We start from the raw sequence: 16,307 nt of genomic DNA on the forward strand, positions 1-16,307 counted from the left end.
GCAGGGTCTCCTCTGGTGTGTGGCCTCCTGGCGACCTAACATCGATGGTTCCCTGTGGACTGCCGACGCTGGAACTGCGACGGACGAACCCGGGTGTGGCCGCCGTGTATGGGGGAATCCAAATGAGCGGCGTGGGAGTAATGCCACTGAAACGGTGCAGATGATGGGGCAGCAAAACAAAAAAAAAAGACGCCATAAGATATAAGACGCAAAGAGAAAAAGGGGCAAGAAACAAAACCCAAACTGGCGATCATTGTCCGTGGAATTCTTCTTCTTCTTTTCTCGGGGGGGTTTATTTCCCAGATGCAATGTATTTTTTCTGGTAGAGGGTGCTACATTTTTGTTTGTTTGTTTTTTCTTCGTTTTTTGTTTTTGTTTTTTTGTTGTTGTTTTTTGTTTGTTTGCTTGTTTGTTTGTTTTGTTTTGTTTTGTTTTTTGTCTACTCCGGTCACAATCCCGGCTGCAGAAAGGAAGAGGAGGGCTTGCGATCCCTCACTTGTAAAATGAAACAAAAAACGCCAACACAAATTTCAACAAACATTTCGCGACAGTGGGAGGATGGATTTCCAGCTTGAGGTTGGTTGACGCCGGGCAGTGACCGCCAGACTCTTTCGGGAAGCTGCCAGGCCGACGGACGACCATCATAACCACTTGAACATGGAACGTGCGCATCATGTCCAAGTTCAAAACTGGAAGAGACGCAAACCGCTGCGGAGATGAGGAATACAATCTCACCATCTTTGGAAACAGACAGTCATGGTTGACTGGTTTCGGTCAGAGAAGGCTCCGCCACAGGAGAGTTGCTGCTAATCACAGGGCACGAAGAAGAAACCACATACCAAGGAAGTCGCCCCGGTGTTATCAGTCTGAGACTTCTTCGTTCATGGGCTGCAACTCCCACGTTCGCTCGTATGTACACGAGTGGGTTTTTACGTGTATGAACGTTTTTAGCCCACCATGCAGGCAGCCATACTCCGTTTTCGGGGGAAGATAATAATAATAACAATATTAATAATAATAATCAGAATAATAATAAGAATAGATAAGAATAAAAAGACAATAATAATGATAAATAAGCAAATAAATGTAAAACATGCAGACACACATTCACACACACACACACATACACACACTTACTTATACAAGCACACACATATACGCTCACCACCCCCACCACCCCCACCCCCTCACACACACCCATCCTCCCACACACACACACAAATACAAATATACATGCACACCCGCATGTTTCACTGAATATTCCGTTGCTTCCACAGTACAGAAGTGCATACACACACATCAGTAACGGCCTCATCCTCAAAACACACACACACACGCGCTCGCACGCACGCACGCACGCACGCACGCACACACACACATACGCGCACGTGCACAGAGCTCTCCTCAGACACAGGTGTACCGTCACTTAGTACACACTCGCGCGCACACACACACGCACACCAACACACGCACACAAACACACAGACACACACAGAGACTGCACACACACACACACACACACACACACACACAGAGTGAGAGAGAGAGAGGCTGCCGCTCAGTGATTGTGGCGGCAAGAGGGGTGGGAAAAGATCTCAGGTTGCTCCTGAGTCTATTGTATTTCGAAAAGCCCACAGACACTCTTCTTCTTCTTTTCTTCTTTTTCTTTCTGTTACACTTCCAACATCGACTTGCCGATGACTCTGTCGTGGTTTACTGATGCATGCTGGGTATTTTCGTCACTGAGTGTTTCCATAACTTGACCCACCGAACACTGACATTCATGGGTTACAGGATCTTTAACGTGCGTATTTGATCTGCGTGCGTAAACACACGAAGGAGCCGGTTCCGGCACTAGCAGGTCTGCACATGTGTTGACCTAGGAGATCGGAAAAATCTCCACCCTTTAGGGCCCACGGTATTTTCGTCAGTGTCTCCATAACTTGACCCACCGAACACTGACACTCATGGGTTACAGGATCTTTAACATGCGTATTTGATCTTCTGCGTGCGTATACACACGAAGGAGGTTCCGGCACTAGCCGAGGTCTGCACATGTGTTGACCTAGGAGATCGGAAAAATCTCCACCCTTTAGGGCCCACCAGTGAGGCGGCGCCCGGCCGTTACCGTGACCGCCGGGGACCCCTTCAGGTTTAACGCTTAACTCACTCAGTACGGCCAGTCCTCTCTTCTCCTCTACACAGACCCCTCGGATGTCCAGTGGGTGTCTGAATGACCCAACCTTTAGCTTCCGTCGTCAGAACTGTGGTATTCTTTGTCAACATTCACCTCTTCAGTATAAGAGCCTTCCGCTTGCAATATTTTGATGATGGTAGTTGGGGTGAAACGTCGTCTCTTCAGTTCGCCGTTCGTATGGAGAGAGTTAAACCACTCGGCTATTGTGCCCATCAATCTTCAATCAGTTGACTCTGTTCCGTTTTGAAGAAATTTGCGCAATGTTGGTTTGGACATGATGCCAATATTCGTTTGATTCAGTTGTAAAGCATCGTGCTCTACCCGTTTCATGTTTTTGAGACTTACCAGTGCCGTGGCGGCCGGCTCCGGCCTCTCACTCTCTACCTTTAATTATTTCTTTGAGGCGATCGATGGCGTGATTGCCTTGTTTGATATTCTTTGACTTCTTTCCTATTTCCTATCTTCGTAGATGTAGGCCGCTCGTTGTTGCGTTACCAGCAAGTCTCAGTGTCAGTCGCTCACTTTCCCTCAAGTCAATGCCGGAACACTAACTCAAGTTAAAACTGATATATAACTAAAATGATCACTGTTATTTTCACATGGAACAGTCATTGCAAAAATCAGTTTAACACGGAAACTTAATGAATCATTTATGATAAACTACAAAAACTTTCACATTTTTACTAACTTTTAAGTCCAAAGCTGGACTTTGTTCCCTGTGAACATCATCTTACTTCACTGAGTGATAACAAACTTCTTCAAAGTGTAACAGGCAGTTGAGTTGGTTGTCTTCTTGTTTCACTGTGGTTTGGACATTCAACAATTCTTGTTTCACTGTGGTTTGGACATTCAACAATTCTTGTTTCACTGTGGTTTGGACATTCAACAATTCTTGTTTCACTGTGGTTTGGACATTCAACAATTCTTGTTTCACTGTGGTTTGGACATTCAACAATTCACCGCCAGTGAAATCTTGCGCGGCATTCCGATGGCAGTTTTTTCAGTTAATGATAACAGCAGTGTATAAATGTCGCGCGCGATCGCACACTCTTTCGATTGTTGTAAGGCAGGTTTTGTGTGCAGTCAGTGATAATCAGTCCATCATTTACATCGTATTTTATTATACTCATCATATTTTTTAGCTTAATTAATCACGTCTCTTTGAAACCAACTCTACCGCAGGAACCTCTCTTTCTCTGACGTCACTTTCCGGGACAGGAAACAAGTGCGCTGTAAGCGCATGCGCAGCAGAGGATACTGTGGTATTGATTGAAAATCAAAACACAGGCCGCAGCCCACCTCGCAGAGAGCTGTGCTGGAATCGTCTCGGCTGAAGTCTTGCTCCTGGGATCAGCTGGAACAAGGTATCCCTGAGCAGTTGTTGTGTTTGCATAAATTGAACTGACTGCTGCCTGAGTGGATGGAAGCAGTGGGAGGTGTGCATTCAGTCAGGATAGTTAACGATCGAAAAGCGTGCCCACTGTGCAAAACCATCAAGGTATTTCAAGGCAGTGTGGAGGGGTCATACTAAAATGCGAAAAGACGCGAAAAGACACGAAAAGACACGAAAATACACCGGAAAAGAATGTGAAAAGACATGAAAAGTCCTGGAATATCTAGTCTGTCTTTTCGATTTTCACATTCTTTTCGGATGTCTTTTCGCGTTTTCACATTTTTTTCATATGTCTTTTCGTGTCTTTTCGCGTCTTTTCGTGTCTTTTCGCGTCTTTTCGAGTCTTTTCGTGTCTTTTCGCGTCTTTTCGCGTCTTTTCGAGTTTTAGTGACACCAAGGGGTCATACTAAAATGCGAAAAGACGCGAAAAGACACGAACCGGAAAAGAATGTGAAAAGACATGAAAAGTCCTGGAATATCTAGTCTGTCTTTTCGCATTTTCACATTCTTTTCGGATGTCTTTTCGCGTTTTCACATTTTTTTCATATGTCTTTTCGCGTCTTTTCGCGTCTTTTCGTGTCTTTTCGCGTCTTTTCGAGTTTTAGTGACACCGGTGTGGTGTGGGGAGCTGACTGCACAAGCGTGGGTTGTCGTCACAAGATAAGGACTGCTACCGGGAGGAAGATTTTATCGCCTGTGCTTGGTCAGTGCAGGTCTGTGTGTGAAGAGACCCACGTGATGTGACAAGTGACTGAAGAGCTGCTCCACAACGACCTGAAGGCGGTGTATTTCTGTGTACCCAGCGTGCTGCACTTGCAGGACGACTTGACAGAATAATGCTAAGAAGCGTGCGTGGGCTGACGACCTGTGTCAATCAATGAATCACTTGCCTCACTGTCTGCTGTTTGGCGGTTCTGCTTGACTGAAACCTTGTTTACCTGGCCAGCAAGCACACACCTGTGGCAGACAGGTTCACGGCAGGGCTAGATGGAAATGAAGGACGGTGTCACACTCACAGTGTTGCCAAGACAGCACTGACACACACACACACACACCAGGTGGAGGTTTGTCAGTTATAAACAAACACTTACTGTCTGGTTTGGGATTTGTTTAAGCGGAACAGGTTTCCCAGTTTATTGCCCCCAGCCCACCCCTCCCACTGCAAAATGTGAAGTGCAAATTGCAGTGTGCTGAGCTGAGATGGCTGTGTTTCTCTCTGATGCTGGACTGAGGGGAGCATGATGTCCTTCATGTCGAAGAAAAAGAAGTTCAAGTTCAAGGTTCACCTGGAACTGGTGGAACTGTCGTCAGTGCCGTTTGTGACGGGCGTTCTCTTCTCCAAAGTCCGCCTGCACGATGGGGGCAGCTACACGGACTACTCCCCAAGGTATGGGTCTGTTTCTTCATTGCATCTTGTTCACTTTTGTTAGAAGAAGATTTATTTCATCCAAACTGTTTAATTTGTAAGAAATGTTTTGCCGGCAATGTGTGAGAAATAAACTTTAGATGAAAAGAAAACAAGAAGTTGAGAACAAGTTCTTTGGGTTTATAAATGACAAGAGTTTTACAATGTATCACTGTTACTTTCACCAATTGATACATTTTCATCGTGGGAAAGCTGTTTGCCATAAATTGTGTTTGGTGGCGTGCTTGCGAGTGTGCATTCATGTGTGCTTGCATGCATAAGCATTGCATTTGCAGGGATGTGTTTTTTAGGGGGCGTCTTAGTGGGTGGTTTTTCGTGTTCAATTGCTTAAGTGTACTCTGGCACATGTTTCTGTTTCTGCATGTGTGTGTGTGTGTGTGTGTGTGTGTGTGTGTGTGTGTTTTGTGTCTGTGGAGGGGGGTTATGGAAGGGGGAGGAGGGTGTAATATTATGTAAAGGGACAAATGGAGTCCAGACAGAGTGCTTCTGTGTAAGCCACGTTTATTCCGCGAAGTTCAGATTAACCGGAGTTATTTCCCTTAGCTCGTCTCAATACACAAAGCACTACAAACGCATGCATCATACTACAACTCCCCTTTTTTGTGTGGGGTACTGTTCATTTCCATCTAGATACACAAAGAACTAAAAATGAATTTAAAGCAGATCATGCAGTATGCACTACGAGTCTCACTGAGCTTCTTTTGTGAGAGTCTGTTCACTTCTCTCCTCTTCCCCCTTCTACTGATTCGTAACAATGTCAATCAATTCAGTATAGTTTCCTTCCAAAGAAATAAGGAAATTATGGCTTGTGGGCGGATACATATCATGGGATATGCTTTGAAACTTTTAGTGACAAGAGAATTTTGTGGTGAAAAGGAGAAAAGAAAAGAAAAATGTCGTGAAAAACAAACACAATACGTTCAACATATTTGTGTGGGTTTTGGGTTTGGTACCAGTGTACGTTTGATGATGACATATGACTAGATCAGCGGTTACTGGTAAGTGTTCAGAAGCAATGTACATGTACACACACAAGAATATATATGTCAATGTTGCACTGTGTTCCACACTTTGATATGATTATGGGGTGAAGTAAGTTTGTTGTGCTGGTGAAGTTTTCAACCTAATATTTTGTTTTCCCCAAGACAGGTGAGCCACAGGGGCCTTTCTCAGACCTGTATGGGAGCACATTTGCACTTCCTACACTTTGTTTTCCCAGTACAGATAAGCCATAAGGGCCTTTCTCAGATCTGCTGGGTACACTTTCACAGATTCAGCTTCGCCGGTTTGTTGACTGGTCTGCCTGATCTGGTACGGAGTTGACCTGGTGTGTTGCTGACAGCTGATCCTGGGGCCGTGGGTGTTGCTCTGGGCGTGGCCATCTGTATGGGTGGCTGCTGTCTGGGCGGTGAGGGGATCTGCTGAGATGGTGATGGTGGTGGAAGAGAACCCGAAGACGTGGCATTCCCTGCGGCAGTGGTTGTCTGCGGTGTTGGTGGGGCTTCACCAGGCATGGCCACTAGGTGTGACCTGTTACGGCGGATCGTGCCCTGTGTTGTTGCCACAATGAAGGAGCGTGGATTGTGGTGTTCTGCTACAACCTGTCCGGTTTTGTTCATGTCTTTAATGAACACAGATTCTCCTGTTTTGAGCGGAGGTGCCTCTCGTGCAGCATGGTGTTTGTTGAAGAGTGTTCGTTGTTTTGATTTCATGTCATTCTCTTTTTCTTGGATGAGAGAGTGATCAGGAGTTGATGGGCGGAGGGAGGAGGGTAGGATGGAAAGTTTGGTTTTAAGTTTCCTCCCCATCAGGAGTTCGCTGGGGGAGAGACCGTTGCGCAATGGAGTGGCTCTGTAGAGGAGTAAGGCTGCATAGGGGTCTTTGGATTTTTTGAGCATCTGTTTCACCGTTTGGACTGCGCGCTCTGCTTCACCATTGCTCTGGGGGTACCGTGGTGAGCTCGTGGTGTGGGTGAAGCCGTAATCTGCTGCAAACGCCCTGAATTCTGTGCTCAGTCATTAGTATTATAGATTTATAAGCACAATATTTTGCAAAAACCACAAAGTAACTCTCAAAAACAACTGTTACACACACACACACACACACACACACACACACACACACACCTACCTATGTGAACAGCTCTTGAGCAATCACAGTATGGAACACAGTTATGATTTGCGTACAATGGATTCAATATAAAATGGTGTTCAAAATAAAGTATTGGGTATAGTGGATAAGTCTGTTTCTTGGGTGAACATTATTGACAGGTATAGTGCTAATACTGTTATAACATATATTTTGAATTATAGCATATTGTCATTAGAAACACGTTGCCTGTTTGTACAGGTGTCTAACATGTCTAAAGTGTGTCTTAATGAACACTGTGTTTTTGTTTTATTTTGTCCACACTTTTAGATTAATTTTTCTTTTTTTTTAGATTTCAGGAAGACCAGATCTGACCCCTTACCACTTGTCATTAAAGACAAGCAAGTAGAGATCATCTGCGAATTTAAATTTCTCGGACAGATCATTTCCAACGATTTGAAATGGGAGAAAAATATGGAAAAAATTGTTAAGAAAGCACAACAGCGCCTGTACTTTGTTCAGCGCCTCAAAAAGTTTGGAATTAAAAAAGAAATCATGGTTGCTTTCTACCGAGCAGTGTTTGAAAATGTGCTAACCTCCGCTATTTCTGTTTGGTATGGAAACATTTCCAAGGCAGAAGTTGCAGCCCTTAACAGAATCATAAAAACTGCCACCAAGATTACCGGGGCTGATCTACCTTCTCTAGAAGACATATAATGATATATTATTAGTGGCTGCTCAAAAAAGCAAAATCAATCAGCCAGGACAGATCACATCCAGCTTTTGGGATTTTTGAGATGCTCCCCTCTGGTCGACGGTATAGAAGCATAAGGATGAAAACCAATTGCTTCGTCAGTAGCTTTTTCCCCTAAGCAGTCAATGGCCTGTCTCTCGAACAAATCCATAATGATAAATGGAATTGTGCAATCAACAACCATGTACCGGAAGATCTAGTCATCAGCCCCATCCACATGTAGTATACAGCTTCTGTTCAAACGTGTGCGTGTGTGTGTGCAGTGGTGCATGTGTGAGTATGCACAAGTTTTTTTTAATCTGATATGCACTTGTATGTATCCTTATTTCTAGTGTATCTGTGTTTGTGTATGATTTTCGATTTATGTTCATACCTTGTTATGTACTATCCCCCCCCCCCCCCCCCCCCCCCCCCCCCCCCCCCAAATATTCCTAGTGACCCCGGTACACTTGGTAATAGACATATTTTATTCTATTCTATTCTAATTTCTGTTAAGTTGAATTCATCATCATATTTAACAAAAATAGTACTGGCAAATTAGATACTAACAGTGTTAAAATTACCAGTAGCAAGAGTAACACAGTACTTTCTGGATCCAGTATTGATTGGTTCAATGATTGCACACAATCCTGGCTGTGTGAAATGGTGCTGAAGGCTACATGCAAACATAGAACATTGATTGGAATTGATGTGATCTGTCCTGAACTTGGCTGAAGGCTGGGTTATTGATCGGAATTGATTTCAGCAGGGCTGAAACCGGCTCTACAGCTGGCTGAAGTGTGTGTGTGACAGACACTATCACTAGTATCAGCCAAAACCTTGGGGATACACTCCTCCCACGTTCTGAGCTGGTGTTTGTTCAGAACTCCAGTCTTTCTGTTTCAGGTCGCAGATTTACCTTCCACTTATTCCCCCCCCCCCTCGCCCCCACCACTCCCACCATCCTCCTCCCTCCCTCCACCCCCCTCCCCCGCACTTCCCTGTCTGTTTCTGTAGACTGGCTGGGATTTGACAATTTTTCCTGTCTCTGAACATACGTTATAATTAATACTTGTAAAGTTGGAGACTTGTCCGAGAACTCTGTAACAGGGAGTCTGTCTTACGTGAGTCATCAGTCTTTTTCTTCATTCAAGCTATGATGGATACATGTATCTGCCATCTTTTCCACACTATTGGTTGATTGATTGACTGATTCACAGGAATACACAGCAGCTAAGGGATTATCTTTCTTGTTTGTTATTCATTCATTCACAAGTTCAGACACACTTTTCATTTTTTTTCATTGATATGGATACTTATATAGCGCCTATCCTCGGTGGGAGACCAAGCTCTAAGCGCTTTACAAACACAGGGTCATTTACACAACAGACTGCCTACCTGGGTAGAGCAGCCGACTGACGGCTGCCATTGGGCGCTCATCATTCATTTCCTGTGCCGTTCAATCATATTTCAGGCATGCACACATACACACTCAGGCAATTAACATTTTACATGTATGACCGTTTTTGTTCATTTACTCCACCATGTAGGCAGCCATTCTCCATTTTTGGGGGTGTGCATGCTGGGTATGTTCTTGTTTCCATAACCCACCGAACGCTGACATGGATTACAGGATCTTTAACGTGCGTAATGATTTTCTGCGTGCGTATACACACGAAGGGGGTTCAGGCACTGGCAGGTCTGCACGTATGTTGACCTGGGAGATCAGAAAAATCTCTACCCTTTACCCACCAGGCGCCACCGAGATTCGAACCCGGGACCCTCAGATTGAAAGTCCAACGCTTTAACCACTCGGCTGTTGCGCCCGTCGTTCATTCATTGATTATCAGTTATTGATTGTTACTACCTGTAGTGATGCATATAATGTTATGGGAATTAACTGTCGCTACCTGTGTATAGTGTCATGGAAATTGATGTCAAGAGAGAGAGAGAATTAAATAGATCTATAGATCTGTAGCTATCTATAAAAGTAAAATCTGGTTTGTTTCCTTGTCCATCATTTCCTTCACAATTTACACTTTGCATTGCATTCTTCTTTAGTCCATTTGTCAGTGTTTATGCGAATGTAAGTGAGTGACTGCGAGCGGACAACACAGACGATGCAGCAGAAGATTCAGACATTCTTCAACACCTGTCTGAGGCGCATCTACAAGATCCGATGGCAGGAGAAGATCCGAAACGAAGATCTGTGGGAGCGAGCGGGACAGGAACCAGTGGCCAAGCAGATACTGCGGAGGAAGTGGGGCTGGATCAGACACACCCTCAGGAAGCCAGCGTCCAGCATCACACGCCAAGCCCTGACCTGTAACCCACAGGGAAAGAGGAAGAGAGGCCGGCCTCGCAACAGCTGGAGGCGAGATACCGTGGCAGAGCTGAAGCAGCAAGGGACCAACTGGACTGGAATGGCCAGAACAGCCCAGAATAGAGTGCGATGGCGAGGGGTCGTTGATGGCCTACGCTCCACCAGGAGCGATGGGCAAAATGAATGAATGAATGAAGTGACTGTGACTGAGTGTGTGTGTGGTGTGTGTGTGTCTGAGTGTAATCTTTGTTGTTGGATGAGCAATGGTAAAATTACACATTATTTAACTTTAAGTCTGTTACACACACCTGTTGCAGTCTCATTTCATCAGGTGATTATTTCATGAAGATTGTCATTAATATTTTCAATAAGCAAGTGGGACATTCTGTGTGTGTGTGTGTGTGTGTGTGTGCGCGCGCGCGTGTGTGTGTGTGTGTGTGTGTGTGTGTGTGTGTGTGAGAGAGAGAGAGACATAGAGAGAGAGTATGAACTTGAGGCATTTTCACAAAAATAGTAAAATAGTTCTAAAAAGTGGCAGATAATGCCAGTCTGACAAAATGTACACACATCATATTCACACACACACACTTTTTTTTCACTCATATTCTCTCACACACAAACACACACACATACACTACACACACACTCACGTTCACACACACGCACATGCGCGCACACTCACACACACACACACTCACACATGCACACACACGCACACCCATATATTCACATTCATATATACATATATTCACTCACGTATATATTCTCACACACACTCAAACACACACACACACACACACACGGTATGACTCAGCATCAGACAGACAGCTGTTACACAATTTGACAGCCTCATGGGGTATTGATAGGTATGATAATTTTATTTATTTAGTGACACAGATGTTTTACTGACTGATGGTCCATCAGCCAGAAAATGATTTTCTCCCCCCCCCCCCTTCTTCCCCCCCACTCCCCCTTTCCAGTAACTTACACATCACTTTGTGCTGTTGGTTCTGCAAAATTGTGTCAGTATATCCTTGTGTGTCTGTGTGTATCAGTCTTGTTGTCCTGACCCCATCCCAACATCCCTAGTTATAACTAAGCAATGTCTTCAGTAGATGGCCTAATGCCTCCTGTCAGAAAATTGTCAGCCACTTGTTGAGACTTTGTTGAGGGCTGTATTTTGTCTTTCTTCTAGGCTGTGATAATTTGTATACCCTGGCATCAACCAAAAAAAAAAAAGTACATAGCATGGCTGTCTAGGTGTGTTTGGTAACTGCATGAAATAATGGTACTTCGTGTGTGTGTGTGTGCGTTTGTGTGTGTGTGTGTATGTGTGTTCGTATGTATGCCATTGTGTGTGTGTGTGTGTAAGGAGTGCCATAATGCAGACTTTGTGGTTGGTGTTTTGCAGGAGGGACATCCGCAGCAACAGCGTGGCGTGGAACGCACAGTTTGACTTTCCCTGCAAGATGACGGCCAGTGCCAACACCGGAGTGCTGGATCCCTGTGTCTGCAGAATTTCCGTCCGAAAAGTCAGTGACCCTTTTCTGTGAGGGCTTCTCTTCTGTGTGGCCGTCCTCTGTTGGGTGGTGGTTGATATAGTGTGTGTGTGTGTGTTGTGTGTGTGTGTGTTTGTGTGTGTGTGTGTCTTGTTTGTATGTATATGTGTGAGTGTCTTGTGTGTGTGTGTATGTGTTGGTCACTTTGTGTTTGTTCTTTTGCTTAACGTCTATCCACATTTGTGATTTTAGGTGAAGATCCGCCATCTCCCCCTCCCCACCCATGCCTTAAATCACTACTTTCCCTGTTCCTCTCTCCTCAATTAGCATAAAAAAATATATGTATATATATATAAATGAAATAAAACTAACTAGTCAACCAGTAGAATTACAACAAAGAGCCTGTTGGGCTCCATATTAAACTATGAATAATTTCAAACACATGTTGATTATCATATAAGACATTTCTAATGGAAGCAGATGGAACTGCAGATTTTGTAAATGACGTAGGTAAATATGTTCTAACTGTTCACATTTATGGATGATATGCACCGGGGTTAATTTCATTGCCGCAGACGCAAGTCACATTAGAAGTATATTTTGTTTTCATGGCATCCAGTCATAGTCTGTGTATTAGACTGGTGAGCCTTCTGCTACTGTGATGTCCTTTTGTTTTACAAGAAAATATGCGATCAGTTTTGCACGAGCTATTGTCAGTAGTTTCGTTGTCAGGGTCAGACTCCTGTTTTAGTTTATTGACATGGTTCCAGCAAGTTTTCTCCAGTAGAGAATAACCTTGTAATGAATATGGAATACGAATTTCTATGGCATTGTAAATGTTCATTGCGCCTTTTTTCACACAACGATCCACCCGCTCATTTCCCACAGTTCCTTCGTGAGAAGGAATCCAACAAAAGTTCATCTTTGTACCATGGATGGTCAAAACATGAATTATATGACAAATTTCTGTTACGAGTTCTCCTCTTGTCTTCAAATTAAAAGATTTTAATGCTTGTAACACAGATTTAGAATCAACACAAAATAACACTTGAAATATGGTAATGGGAAGATCTAGTAAGTGATTTAATCCCATTAAGAAAAAAAAAGTTAAAGGCCCCATGGCCCTTTACATTTATAGGGACAGTGACTTCCTATTTTAAATTTCTTCCGCCGCTTTTAACCTTCCCCGACCGAAGTCAGGTGCCCTTTCACATCCCAGTAGAGTGAGGAAAATTGGAGCCAAGTGCCTTAATCGGCAAATATAGTGATCCATTATTTGAATGTATCCATTAAGTTTACATTGTTCAATGCATGCTTGCACACGGGAGCCTGGTTTACCGTCACGTTTGATTAGGCGAGACTGGAACGTGGAAACTGCCATCATCTTGGCGGAACTGTGTGTACGAGGCACGTGCAGAATGTACGAGGCACGTGCACAATGTACGAGGCACGTGCAGAATGTACGAGGCACGTGCACAATGTACGAGGCACGTGCTGCACAGGAGTGGACTATCAACCTGTGGAATCGGTCGGTGAAGACGTGCTGGAAAGAGGAACAGTAAACTCAGAAACCATTTCTATCTTCATCTACAAATGACAGTGCTACAACACATGCACAGTACAGTGCCCGTGCTGTGTGAAAACGGAGGAACGTGACCATGGTCTAGCATGCACCTGTAGCACATGGGTGCGCTGTGTCACTGGATTTGGAACATGAAATGTGAGCACATGGTTCATTTCGTTTTTGTTAGATGGGGGGGAGGGGGGGGGGGGCTTTCTATTCGAAAAGGAGGCGGAGGGGTGGGGTGTGGAGAGAGAGGATGGTGGGAGTATTTTCCTACAAGTGTTCTACGAGAGAAAAAGGATGGTGGGAAGATGGGTGTCCAGGCAATATTAACAATTCTGCCCGTCGACTCTTCTATGTTGCAGTGCAAAATTGTTAATATTGCCGGGTTCCATTGGTGACTGCCGGTCAACATCGGACAAAAACTGGGGTAATGTTCAACTTTAGAATACTAAACTCAGGGGGGCTGTTTGGACGAAAAACAAAGGGTGTCTTAGGCTCACCTCGATGCGCTAAGTTGAATGGAACCCTCAGCTAAGCTGTACGACCACTACTTTCCCATGAAACTGCGACAATTTTATACACAGTAAGCTCAGCCGATCACAGCCATAGCAACCACCTGTAAGCCATTTTGACTGCTGATCAGCAGTCAAAATGGCGTGCAGGTGGGGAAGGAGTACTCAGCTTACTGTGTATTTGTCGCAGTTTCATGGGAAAGGAGTGGTCCTAGAGCCTAGCTGAGGGTTCCATTCAACTCAGCGCATCGAGGTGAGCCTAAAACACCCTTTGTTTTTGTCTAAACAGCCCCCCTGAGTTTAGTATTCTAAAGTTGAACATTACCAAAAACTGGACACAGACACCACACTGGTCAGCAGGCAAACACAGGAGGACGGCCCAAACTGCTCTCGCCATAATCCTTCAGCCCAACCAACCAACATGTAGCCTTTGTTCGCATGACTTTAAAACGGGACAGTACTTTCGAAACTTACCTTGACAACACACTCACCTAGTCATTTTGCAAAACAATTGACGTGTATTCACCATTTAACTCGACACTTGCCGTCGCTGTTCAGACACATTCGCTTCCTCGCCTTGTAAAAGGTTTCGGCCTTGGTCCGTCCTCGTTTTGAACTTGTAGACTGACAGAAACTGGCAGCTGATTGGTCTGAAAACAATGCTTTTTTCCCGAACCAATCACACACGCACACATACACACTTGTCCCAACTCGTGCAAAAACTCAGCATCGTGAATTTCGTTTTGCTCGGCATGGAAATTTCACTGAACGGGGGGCACAAAAGTGGGGACAGTTTCAGTTTCAGTAGCTCAAGGAGGCGTCACTGCGTTCGGACAAATCCATATACGCTACACCACATCTGCCAAGCAGATGCCTGACCAGCAGCGTAACCCAACGCGCTTTGTCAGGCCTTGAGAAGAAAAAAAGGTGAATAAATAATAGATACGCTTATATAAATAAATAAATAAATAATAATTATGATATAAAAAAGGTAGTAGTAATGGTAATAATAATAATATAATAATAAATAAATAAATAAGACAACAATGATGATAAATAAGCAAATAAATGTAAAACATGAAGACACACATTCACACATACACCCACACATGCATAACAGATATGCACCAAACAGTGGTGGTGGACTTCACTGGGGTTGCACGTGTGTGTGTGTGTGTGTGTGTGTGTGTTCAACTCTGACTCCATCGGATTGACAATTCGGCATGTGAACAAACTCTGCTTCTTGGTTTTGCGTCACCACATCCCGACACTGACAACCAAATAGACAAACGGGCTACTTTTTAATTTCGGGGTATTCGATGAGTGGAAAGTGTGTGTTTGTGTGTGTTTTCTTTCTTTTCCTTTTTTTGGGGTGTGTGTGGGGGGGGGGGGGCGGTAGTGGGGAGAGGGGAGGGTAGGGAGAGGCACACGTATCAGAAAAGAAAAGACAGAAGGGGAAAGAGAAACGAAACGAAATTTTATTTCACGAGGGTTGTGGAGTAAGCGCAGCTGCTTGCTTTTTTTTTTTCTTTTCTTTTTTAACATCCAGCCCTCATGACTAATACAGGCTTCAAGTGGTGAAAACACAGAAAAGACAAGTAAAACAACAGGTGAAAGAGAGGGATTTCAAAATCAGTTAAACAACAAAAGCAATGATAATAATAACAATAATAATATAATAACGGTGATGTAATAATAATGATAATGATAACGGTGATGATGAGGATGAGGATGATGATGCGAAGAAGAAGAAGAAGAATTCAATGGAGGGTGAGCAAGCTAGCGTACGGCCGAAATACCGATACACATCGATACTCGACATTAAGAAGAAGAAAAAAAAACCCCACCTGAAACAGAGACTAACAGACACAGACACTGACGCACAAAGATTCAAAGAAGTTCATATCCAAACCCCCCCACCCCCCCCCCCCCCCCCCCCCACACACACACCTCCTCTCCCTCCAAACCCCCGCAGTTCTGTGGCGTGGAGAAAATGGAAAAACAGCAAAACCACCAAAAGAAGTGGTCACGTTGAACAGATCAGCCTTGTGGCCACGAAACGTGTGTGTGTGTGTGTGTGTGCAGTGTTGTGGTAAAGGTCATGCGCTTAACACCATTGGGTATGGGTTGATGTTTGTGCGAGCGCGCGCGCGCGCGTGTGTGTGTGTGTCTCTGTCGTGATGCATACGTACGCACGCTGTCCATACGTCAAAGTGTTATTCATGCGTGCCTGTGCGTGTACGCCGTACACAGCGAAAGAACCAGACAGAGACAGACAGAAAGAGAGAAAGAGGCAGAGACACAGAAGACGGAGACAGTTGGGGGGGGGGGGGGGGGGGGGGTACCTTTCTAATGGTAAGCTGACTTATCCACGTCGTTTCGCTGAAGGGAGAAGAGAGTTGACAGACAGAAAGAGCTGTAAGATCGTGTTCGAAGCTCGCGAAAATTGATTGGAGAGAAAAGACTTAGTCTCGGACAGTCTCCACTACCCATTTAGTGATAAGTCGAATGTCATTTTCTGTTGTGTCCAATGTTTCAGATAATCAGAAGCGTGCGTGGAGCGCGCGGG

General features: G+C 44.5%; 1 protein-coding gene across 1 annotated transcript; it reads left to right on the forward strand.

Moving 5' to 3' along the window:
* Nucleotides 1–4,242: 4,242 nt before the first annotated feature.
* On the forward strand, nt 4,243–13,221 carry LOC143281485 (EEIG family member 2-like). Its single transcript, XM_076586695.1, has 3 exons — nt 4,243–4,977; nt 11,572–11,692; nt 13,117–13,221. The coding sequence occupies exons 1-3, from the start codon at nt 4,829–4,831 to the stop codon at nt 13,219–13,221; spliced, it is 375 nt and encodes a 124-aa protein (XP_076442810.1). The 5' UTR covers nt 4,243–4,828.
* Nucleotides 13,222–16,307: the final 3,086 nt, after the last annotated feature.

This window comes from Babylonia areolata, chromosome 4 (assembly GCF_041734735.1).
Source record: "Babylonia areolata isolate BAREFJ2019XMU chromosome 4, ASM4173473v1, whole genome shotgun sequence".
Lineage (NCBI taxonomy): Eukaryota > Metazoa > Mollusca > Gastropoda > Neogastropoda > Buccinidae > Babylonia > Babylonia areolata.

Bases quoted from the DNA above. Each gene is read 5' to 3' on its own strand.
- LOC143281485 (XM_076586695.1), top strand. From the start codon at position 4,829: ATGATGTCCTTCATGTCGAAGAAAAAGAAGTTCAAGTTCAAGGTTCAC. The intron at 4,978-11,571 runs GTATGGGTCTGT...GGTGTTTTGCAG, and splicing joins TACACGGACTACTCCCCAAG to GAGGGACATCCGCAGCAACA. The intron at 11,693-13,116 runs GTCAGTGACCCT...AGGCACGTGCAG, and splicing joins GCAGAATTTCCGTCCGAAAA to AATGTACGAGGCACGTGCAC.